At 31.6% G+C, this 11,526-nt stretch overlaps 1 protein-coding gene across 1 annotated transcript; it reads left to right on the top strand.

Moving 5' to 3' along the window:
* Window positions 1–270: 270 nt before the first annotated feature.
* Window positions 271–1,260, top strand: LOC115891059 (slit homolog 1 protein-like). The gene has a single exon (XM_030911457.1). It carries the CDS (start codon window positions 271–273, stop codon window positions 1,258–1,260), a length of 990 nt encoding a protein of 329 aa, XP_030767317.1.
* The last annotated feature ends 10,266 nt before the right edge of the window (window positions 1,261–11,526 follow it).

The raw sequence follows: 11,526 nt of genomic DNA, 5'->3' as shown, positions 1-11,526 counted from the left end.
ACAATCCGCGCAATATCGAATTTCCGAGAAATGATTTTATTCGTTTACTCCGAAAAGCACTTACCGCGAAAAGCTCCGGCCCCGAGGCGGTGTCGTTTTTCCAAAAAGCGACGGGAAAAATCGGCCGCGCTGCATTTTTAAGCTCGATCGCAAGTAATTATTTTATTTGTGTAATTAGTCTTTGCGATAACCCGCGATATTAATACGACCTCGTCTATTAAATCTCGCGTTTAGCTCGAAATTCAGTCGCTTTCACACTTTTTAGTCGAAATGATCGTGAAAAACGTCATTTTATTCGGTATACTCTGTGTAACGTGCCTATGCACCACGGAAAAAACAATATTCCGCAACGGATGGTACAAAACCAACAGAAGCGGAAAGAAAATAATGGTCTCAAAAGTGAAATCCATCAACCCCCACGATTTTCCTGCCTCAAAGTACCTCAAAGTGAGTTCAGTTATTCCAGAACTTTACCAAGACTCCGTTAAAGACCTCACAGAATTAGAAGACCTTGTCTTGACTGAGTGTGGGTTACAGAACATCTATCCTGGAGCTTTTCAGAACTTACCCCGACTCGCCATAATCAATTTAAGAGATAACGGTATCAAATCAATCGAAAAAGGTGTCTTTAATGACTTAAAACTAAAAATTCTGTTTTTGCATAAAAACGAAATCACTCACATCGATGGGGAAGCTTTTGACAACATGACTGCATTAACAAAAATCAAATTAAACCACAATGCACTCACTACCTGGGACCCAAACTGGTTTAAAAATACTCCATCAATTGAAGTACTGTCTTTTAGAAGAAACTCAATAACCGAAGTTCCAACCAACGCTTTTAAGAACTTTGCAAACACGGACAACCTCATCATATACCTGAGCAACAACAATATATCAAGGATATCGCCCAATGCATTTACTGGACTTGTAAAGGTAAATGAGATATGGTTGGATAGAAACTGGCTTACTTCAGTTGACGAGTCGGCTTTCACAGGTGTTCAGCAAATTGAGAAACTAATGTTTATGAGGAATAAAATAAGAACCTTACCAGATGATGTATTTAGCACTGTTAAAAGTATTACGCATCTTAATATGGGTAGTAATCATTGGTTGCAATGTATTCCTGAAAGTATCGTTAAAATAGTAAAGAATTTTGATATGGCTAATATTAGGCATTTGGACTGTGTTTGTGTGAAAGATTTGAAGCAGAAGTATAAAGTGGAAATTAATATCAATGGAAGATCAAAGTGTGGATAAATTAGTGTCACATAAGAGTTGAAATGTTAAAAACTAAAAATGTTTGAGTGAAATAAGTGTATTTGATAAATAACTGAATTTTAATGTTAGTCAAAATATGTATATTTTTCATAATACCAGGAAATATTTAAGAATGATCGAAAAAATGTTATGTTATCTTTCTATTTTTCGTTCTAACATAGTATTTTCAAGTTGTTTTGCATATTGTCATCTAACGTTTTCTTTTTGCTTTGACATATTGTCACAAATTTAAAGGCTGTAAATTAAAAGGCATGTAAAGTACCAGAAAACTAGATATTTTAACATACTGCACAAATGATCGAGAAAAAACGGCGTCAGCGATGGCTATGGAATGAAGATCGCTGTCATTTTATATGTAAATTTATATGGGAAATGTCATCGATGTTCATTTCCCAGCCAACTGGACGCCGTTTTTTTTCGATCATATGGTACCAAAGTTTCCAAACTAAAGTTATGTTTTTTGTAGTTTAAATAAAATATATTACTGGGGCCTTAAACATTATTAAAAATATATATATTATTATACAGGGTGTCCCAGAAATAAGTGCAAGTATTTTAAGGGGTGGTAGATCTCGATAAAAGAAACATATTTTCTCTTTATCGTTTTTCAAATAAGTCCAAAATAAGTTATTTTACTTTGAAAATTTCCAAAATAAGTGATTTTTTGCTAAAATTTTGAGAACCACTGGATCTTTTCTAGATTTTCTTTCGTGTAAATTTAATCTACTACTTATGTCACTATATTATCAAGAAATTATTTTTTTGAAACAAAAACTAAAAAAAAATCCAAAAAAAAATTTGCGGAAAAAACCCATAGGCATGTTTCTGGGGTTGAACTATACCACCAGTAAAAATACTTGCACTTATTTCTGGGACACCCTGTATATTATAGGTGAATCTTAAATACATGCAAATATTTTCAGAGGGCTGGTAGATCTCGATAAAAGAAACATATTTTCTCTTTATTGTTTTTCTAATAATTCCAAAATCACAGTTATTTTACTTGGAAAGCACTTGATCTTGAATGAAAAATTTAAAAAAAATCTATTTTTTTCGAAAAAAAAAATTTCGATTTGGATAATGGTAACCTCGGCCTGCTCGTCAATATAGACGAGTCGGCAGAAAACCCCCTCTGTGTCAGCAGAAAGCCCTCACCCTGTATAGCGCATTTTCTGTCTCATTAGTTAATAAAGTACTTAAAATAGCGTAGTTTAGAAAAAAAAGAATATTGCCTAGTTTAAGGTATTTATTTAACATTTATGTATTTCTCTAATTAATTAATTATTTTTGTGTCATTAAATTAATGACGTTTTATATATTTAAATTGTCGACAAAAACATTCTCAGATTTTTTTTTTCAATTATACAGTTTTAGTTTATATTTTAAGTAGTAACATACGGTTTAGTTTATTATTGTTTTAGAGAAATTTTAGTTATCTTATTATTAATTTGTGTATATGTGTATGTATATCTCTTTTCATTTAATTTGGTTTTAATAATCAAATATCAATAAGTAAACAATATATCTTGAACTTTAACAGTATTACAAATTATAAATAATGTGATTAGTGATATTTGTAGGAATTTCAAAGAAATAAACGAATACAAATATGTATATAAATTTGTTTTATTTAATGAACATTTAACATTTAAAATTCAATTAATAACTTAAAGTATGTTAATTAATATATTGTTGCACACTGGTTATGTTTTTTTGAAGAATGATACTAGACCAGTAACAACTCATCCATAGATAACAATGTACCATCTTTTCATTTCAGTTATTTTCTTTTATCTATTACTAGATTTTGTGTAATTACTACTGAAGAACTGTGTACATTGAAATCCAAGATTTTCTTACTATTTAATTTAAATTTTTCAAACAAAAAACAGTTTATTTTTAATTCCCCATACTTTATTATTTTAATTAATTAATTAATAATTATTATTATTTATTAATTTTATTATTCAGGTTTATTTATTAAATTTATTTTTTTTTCTCTAGATAAATAATTTTTTATCATAATTTTTATTATTTTTAATTTATTATGTATCTAAAGATGGTAATAGTACCTTAGTACCCCACACTTGAATGTTTTTGAATATACCTTTAATTGTATATTATAAGTACGATAAATAATTATAGCGAGGTCAATCTCTAGACATGATTTACTAAAAATGTGTGGACATAAAACTTGTCAAAGATTCACACTAATTATAGAAAAGATAAGTTACTACAGACACACAAATCTATTTTTAAAAAATATTTTTTTCTCGAATTAAACATCATTTAAAAATTATGTTTATTCAATATAAAAATAAATTACACCCTTCTTAGGACCAACCGGTAGTAAGCGCTATTATAAAATAAAGAAGGGTACGGCCCAGTAATTGACGTTTAGAGCTTGACCTCGCCAAAATTGTCATGGATATTCATCCCCAGTCGCCTTTGACGCCGTTTTTTTTTCGATCGCATGGTAAATTAAAATTAAAACTGCTTTTTATTTATTACAGATATTAAATAATTTGGTTTGGTTATAGTAAGATAAATTTCTAAAATAAATTTTATAAAAAAGTATCTCCAAATAGTACCGATTTAAGTTTGTGCTTATGAAACTTTACTATTCGCCAGAAAAATAAATTCTTATTTCGCAGTTTTAAAATGAGAGAAAAATAAACTATAGAGCAATAAAAACATTTTCATTTTATTCCAACTCATTACATCGTCTATTTTTGAATATTTTGAGGTTGTAGAACTTTGAAATAAATAGAAATTGTACATTATCGGATATTCTGTTCAAGATAAAAAAAATACAAATTGTTAGTGTGCTTTTTTATATTTAAAAATATTATTATATTATTAAATTTTTATTTGTAATTTAATAAATCTTCCAGTTTTTTAATCACTACTTTTTTTGAATACCTTATTTTTGTCCTAGGCATCGATCACCAGGATCATTAGCCATATACAATTCGTTATTGTTAAGAATGCAATTACAGGGATCTATCTCAATATTCTCAAGGGGTTCACTCTTACAAGGACAATTCAAAATTTAAAAATCTACATTGATATTAACATTTCAAGTTGAGTGACAAAGGATCAAAAAACTAAACACAAAAAAATAACGATACAAAAACAAACAACAAGAAAAATAGATAACTATTAACATCACAGTATCGCAGAGTATGGATTAGAGTATCACAGTTGGTGGTATATATTAATATCTTTCATAAAGTTCAAACTATTTTTAATGTTTTCTTCTTCGGTTAAATTTTCAAGAATTTCATCACGTATATCGAATCTACTTCTTTCTACCGCATACTGAGGACATTCATATGTGAGTTACTGTCAACTCAACATCACAGACTATGCACATTGGAGGTATTTCTCTTTTAAGCAGATATGCATGAGTCACCGCAGTATGGCCAATACAAAGACGATGCGCTCTGGATTCATCCGCTCGTCCTAGTGCAAGATGTAAGGATGGGATTGACGGATCCTGTTTTATTGCGCGAAAGCTTTGACGGTTTACCTGCCCACTCATTTTGCCATTTCCTTTGTGTTTTTTTATGCAGTAGTACTTTAAAATCATTATTATTAATATAAGGGAAACCAACGGTATATCTTCTAGCAGCTTGCTGAGCAGCTTCATCTGCTATTATGTTGCCAAGTATATTAGTGTGGCTTGGGACCCACACAAACGTGAGTTTGTTTCCCTTTCCTTTTTCCTTTTTCCCTTGAACACCTATTAATGTCTCTCATGTAAATTTTCTTATAATTGCATTAAACTATCTGCAAGAGCAATTAAATTTTTTGTTTTCTAATAAAAATAATATAAAAAATAAATTTTATATTTTTTAGGTGGTAAGTAATTTTGTAGGTGCGAATCACGTCCAGAATATGTCATCATCATCATCATAATCATCATTCTCCACTTAATCAACCATTTCCAATTATGGTGTAGCCTCACTCACATGTTTAGATACTCTCTTTGTAGTTGGGCCCATTGCTGTTTATTGTTGGCTATGCGAGCCCAAGTTATTCCTGCTAATTTCCTAATATCATGGTCCCATCTCAGGTTTGGTCGTCCTCTAAGTCTCTTAATTCCTCGTGGGTACCATGCTGTAATTTTTGTGGTCCATCTGTTGTCCATCCTTCTTGCCAGGTGTCCTGTCCATTATCAGATAAGAGATTTGATTCTGTAGATGACATCTATTACCAGGGTCTTTTGTCGTATCCACTCTATTCTTTTACGGTCTTTCTTGGTGATTCCCAGCATAGTTTGTTCCATTGGGCATTGTACGACCTACAGTTTTTTTATAATGTTTGTTTTAAGAGTCCAGGTTTCGCATGCATAGGTCGTGACTGGTAGTACACATTGGTCGAATGTTTTCTTCTTTAGATAAAGTGGCATTCTAGATGGGAATATGATTGAGTTTCTTCCATAAGTACTCCATGCTTACTTAATTTTTCGGTTGATTGCTGGTAGTAGATATCCCAAGCTGTGTATTAGTTGTATTAAGCATATCGCGCACTTATGCGAAGCGCGGCGCGGCGCAGTACAATTTTTGATGGGTCCGCTAACTTATGCACGATTTTTCGTACGCGGTTGGTATTTAAAGTTTAAAGTTATTTTCAGCTGACCCTTCAATTTTAGTATTATCTCTGTGACGGTTTGATATAAAGGTGGATTAAAACTGCATTATGTCCTGAAGTTCCAGCAGCAGTTCAGAGGGAGATTTTCTTATTTTATGTACAATAACAAAAGAAAAAGAAATGCGTGAGAACAAAAAGAGAAAATCTTGGATTGATAACATTAATATAAACAGAAATGTGTACGGAGAATACACCTTTATTCAGATTTGAGGAAGTCGAAAGCTGGAAGGCGAAAGAAAATTTTTCAAGTATTATAGAATGACCCACCAAAAAATTTACTGAACTTCTTTCTTTGTTAAGACCAACTATACAGTGTCAAAAATCTGGATTTCGCTGCCCAATTGGCGTTAGCAAAAGACTTTCAGTTTGTCTCAAGCAAGTTTTTAATAATGTCTAAATAAAACTAATAGAGAATAATTTATATTATTTTATGTAATGCATCTTTTCTTAAATGGGTAGATCTTTTCGTTATTCTAAATTAAGTAGTCCGTACATATTTTATTTTATTTAAGATCTAAATATAGCAATAATAGCTTAATTTCTTCACCGATATTGTCTCGTCTCAATTGATTGTGATAATTTGGGTCCCCAACATCATATAATTCTTTGTAGCTCTGTATAATCAAAATGAATGTTTCATCATCCATGATCTCAATAATTAAATTACAAGAAACAAATTCAAACAAAATAAACCGGTTCTTGACTAAACAAAACCTAAATGCCAATTAGTAATACATTAATCGTAGAATCATTAATCCGCAGACACCCAAAACAAATTCCGAAAATGAGCAAAAACAAAGAAAGTTTCCGCTAACCACCGGGCACTAGGGCACGCGAAGCGTGCCGAAGAGAAATTCTTCGTTTTGGATTCCAGGTCTGCAACGAACGGCGCGGCGCTTCGGCGCGCGGTGCCAGCGGTTGCTTCGCTTGAGTCAGCGGACGTACATTATATAACACAAACTTAATCCGTTGCACGGTTTTTCGCCGCGTTTCGCCGCGCCGTGCTGCGCATAAGTACGCGGTATGCTTAGTTGTCCCAAATATATGGATTTTTTACTATTTTCAGTTTTATGTTATTTATTAGAATGTTTTCTGTCTACTAGTTCCTGATACATTACTTGAGTTTTTGTTAAATTTCATTATGAGATTTACTTAATTGCTGGTTGTATTGTTGTATTGCTGTTGAACTATGTCATCAACGAATATTAGATGGTTAAGATATTCTCCATCTGTTTTTAATCCTTTGTTGGTTCAGTCTAGTTGACGGAAGATTTCTTCTAGTGTTGCTGAAAACAGTTTTGGGGATATTTCGTCTCCCTGTCGTACTTCTCTGCCAGTTGGGAACTCTGGGGTTATTTTATATACCATTACTCTCGCTTTGGCTTTTTTGTATATATTGGCGAGAGTTTCTATGTAAGGCCTGTCGATACTTTGTGAACTATTGTACTTGTACTCTATTGCCTTAGATTTTTTTCTACTTCTACCATGAGAACTCCTGGGGCGCCGTCCTGTAGTAGGGACAGAATATGTATACCTAGGTATATGAAAAGTGGAAAGAATAGTAAGCTAATTAAACTTTTTACAAACTCAGTTAGAGGTATTTCATCTTCTGTATTTCATCTACACATTATTTACACATTTTTTCTCTAAATTAAACACCCACTTCACCTTTATCCAGGTCAGCACGCATTACAAATAATGAATTAGTATTTTTAATCCTATAAAACTGGTTAGCGATAAGGACTTTAGCTAATTCGACAATAACTTTAGACCAATTTATGGTCGGCATCGATAATATTTTAGGGCGATTAAACTTTTTCCTGTTACTGTCTCTCTTTTCTTGGATTAGCCGAGGTCGCTACCCCGGAGGCTCTTTTGTTAAGCGATTTCCGAATATAAGCTGACAATTTATGAGAGATTTTTCCGTTTTTCCTCCTAGCGGTAATCCATTCTCGCCGCATAATATTTACATTTCTACCGCAAAACGTATTTCCACTGGTAAAATATGTATGTACATATATAAACGTCGGCGTCCGTCGTTCCGATGGATCGCAGTTGTTTTGTTTTTCGGTTTTGTTTTCGGATAAAAAAAAGAAAAGCGCGGATCCGCCCTCTCATTATTTGCACGTGTTTTTTTTTCGTGGACTAACAAGCGGAAATTATTTTTAACATATATTTATTTTGGATTAAGATAAATATTAAAGGATTCATATTGAATAAAAAAAATAATGGAAATAAGACGCTTTTGAATTGTATTTACGTAAAGAAAGCAAATTAATGTATTAAAAATAATGTCGTCGTTATTTACTCGTTAAAAATTTTGAAATGCTTTTTTATATATTTGTACAAAAAAGTGTCCAAATTGGGTGTCTATAGAAGATAGACAAAAAATACCAGTGTCTGCAGTTCATTTTTTATCAAAACATGATGGGTGAAACCGCACATCGATATCTATTATCGTTTCGGAGTTACAGGGTATTTTTCAAAAATGTGCATTTTTCACAAAACGCTGTAACTTTTTTGCTATGGATTTTTTTATGTTTAACATTAAAAACATTTTAAAGCACTTTTTTGCGTAGAATTTAATGGTTTAAGTATATATTTTTTTTAAATTAAGAGATAATTTAAGAATTATCAACAGAACATTTGATTTTTTATATGGAACACCTTATATATTTCTAATTCATTGAAAAGAATTTAAAATTACTTTTCCAAAAATACATACTTGATATATTGCTCGATTCCTCTTCAAAATATAGTTTTTAGTTTTTAAAAATTCGCCCACTTTGAATAAGTAAGCTTTGAACGGCGCCGGCCGTAATGCAAAGAAAATCTAGCTGTGACCAGCAATCAAAAAGAAAATAATATTTGCAATGAGAGATGCAGAATTTTATAACAATTAAAAATCAACACATTTAAACTATATCTAATAACAATAAAAATAAATAGTAAACCAAGACATGAGATGGTGTTCGACACATTCATTAACTCAGTGGAGGTGCAAGATACCTTCGCTTAACCGCTAAGTACTTCAAATTCTTGTCTACATTATAAGGGCAATTTAAAAGTAAGAACCTTTATTCTTCCGCAAAGATAAAAATCCATAGGCGCTAAGTCCGGCGACCTCGACGTCCAACGACTAGGATCTTGGTTAGCTATTCTATTATTCCCGAAATTGGCGGCAAAAATGTGTTGATAACTTCAGCGTTCTGAGGCGGTGCCTCGTCTTGCTACGTGCAAGCCAGCCTTCCTTGTCAAAGTCTACTTGTTAAAAGTAGCAAACTTTTAAAAATTTTGTATTTTGAAGGAGACTACAACAAAATATCAAGTATGCTATATTTTTGGAAAGGTAATTTTAAGTTCTTTTCAGTTAATTAAAAATATACAGGACACCCTGTATATTTTTAATAAAATGATAAATCAATTTTTCTGTTCATAACTCTTAAATAAGTAATTAAAAAAATATACTTAAACCATTAAATTCTACGTAAAAAAGTGCTTTGGAAATATTTTCATAAAAATACAAAATTTTCCATAGCAAAGAAGTTACAACGATTTGTTAAAAATGCACACTTTTGAAAAACACCCCTTAACTCCGAAACAGTAACATATATCGATGTGCGGTTTTTGCCTATGATTTTTGCCATTATGTTTTTGATAAAAATTGAGCTCCAGGCACCGATACTAGTTGGCGTCTATCTTCTATAGAAAAGGGTCTCTACCTTTAAAAGCGTCCAATGACCCACCCTATACAGGATGTCCAAAATTCGAGCTCCATCACTGGGATCTCGAAAACTAGAAGAAAGATAGGCACACACTATACCGACTACTAGGGATACTTCCGAAGATTTTTGGAAAAAACGACTTTTCGCGATTTTATTTTTATTTTTTATAACTGTATTTTAATCAATTTGAATAAATATAGCAAAATAAACTTCACATTGTCATTGCTGCTTTTTTTTTGTTCTGCAAGATGGTGTGGTCATAGTTTCAAACTGACGTTTCATCTTTGAATTGCCCTCATCACCTTTCTTTTTTCTAACGGAGCTAGATTTTTAATTGCGGATTTTAAAAGCTTTTAAGGTCTCAAAACCAACAATATTTCAAAAAATATACATTTATTTATGATTTTCTGGTCGAATTGTATCTATACCTATACTCTGACTCTTTCTATCACACATGAGTTCTCATGAAAAATGCAATTAATATGAATTTTTAGAACAAGTACGATAAAAAAAAAAAAATTAATAAAAAATTAAAAAAAAATAAAAAAATTAAATACTGTATATGCTATAAAAATAATGTTAGATAAGAAATCTGACATGGACGTTTTTCGGAAAATTGGGTCACTGTGGATATGTTCATGTGTAGAACGTTTCCAATATAATTTTGGAAACTTCGTTCCTTATTTTTGAACCTGTTCTAAATATTAATTTCTTTTTCAGTTTGCAACCGAACATACTACGGTGACGTCAGTAAAACCTACGATTTGAAGGTGCTGAAAGCTACCGATGCTCGTCTACCTTTTCTGTGCCATCTCACTTTTACAGCAAATGGTCAAAGTCATGGAGACATTGTACAGGTAGGTAACTTTAACTTCCATTGGAAAAAAAATACAACTTTCTTCATTCAACTATTCTCCAGATCAGAGTAAATCAGTACCTATCCAGAGTAAATCAGTACATCTCTGTATTTTCATTATCCCTATGTTTATCTAAACCCTGGCCCTATATAGCAAAATGAATATCTATTTTTACATTTTCACAGTGTAACTAACAGTTATGCTAAAAGATTTGAACACAGCAAGGAAAAGATAAGCTTTTTTGAGAACCTAGAGGTGTAATCCTAGATCATATATACTTGCGTGGATAAATCAACTCCATAAGTTTAGCATTAAAAAATATGCCCCCAACATCACGACATGCCATTTTCAAACCTTCTTTATTGCACTTGTGAAACGTTCAATATGTTTGTCTTTCTCGAGGACCTGACTTTACGCATGCGCATTAAAACTGGCACGTATTTCCAAAATAATTACAATTTTATCCGGTTTAGAAAGTACAAATTATACATTGTTATGGAAACCAACTTTTCATTGTCATCATATTGTCATAATGTTATTTCCATTGTGTAACTACGCTTGTTTTTTGCGTTTTTTAATTTAAAAATTGTATTAATTACTCTTTTATCGACCGCTTTTATATAGCCAAGGATGCAAGTGTGTTCAGTGAGAAGTTAATTTTAAGTTTCTGCAATTATATTTCTATTTTTTATTCGTTGGGTTTTAATTTTTGGGTAAATACTCGTCAAAATGACAAGAAAATGTTTGGTGTGTGGAAATTATAATATAAATGTCCCCGAATTATCTTTTCACAGGCAAGTAAAGTATTCAGTTGTTCTTTTATGTATACCAAACCAAACTAAATCACATGCATACCTTCTGGTTAGATTTCCTAAGAATATTGATATTCGTACTGAGCGGCTAATTTATTTTTTTATATAATTTAATTTTTGTGACAGTAACATTCAATTATTGTTCAAATATATGCATTAAACAAATTAAATTTTTAAAGTTAATGTTCAAATTTG

Source organism: Sitophilus oryzae, unplaced genomic scaffold (genome assembly GCF_002938485.1).
Source record: "Sitophilus oryzae breed Bouriz unplaced genomic scaffold, Soryzae_2.0 scaffold_948_pilon_pilon, whole genome shotgun sequence".
Taxonomy (NCBI): domain Eukaryota; kingdom Metazoa; phylum Arthropoda; class Insecta; order Coleoptera; family Curculionidae; genus Sitophilus; species Sitophilus oryzae.
This window is presented reverse-complemented; position numbering and strand designations above follow the sequence as displayed.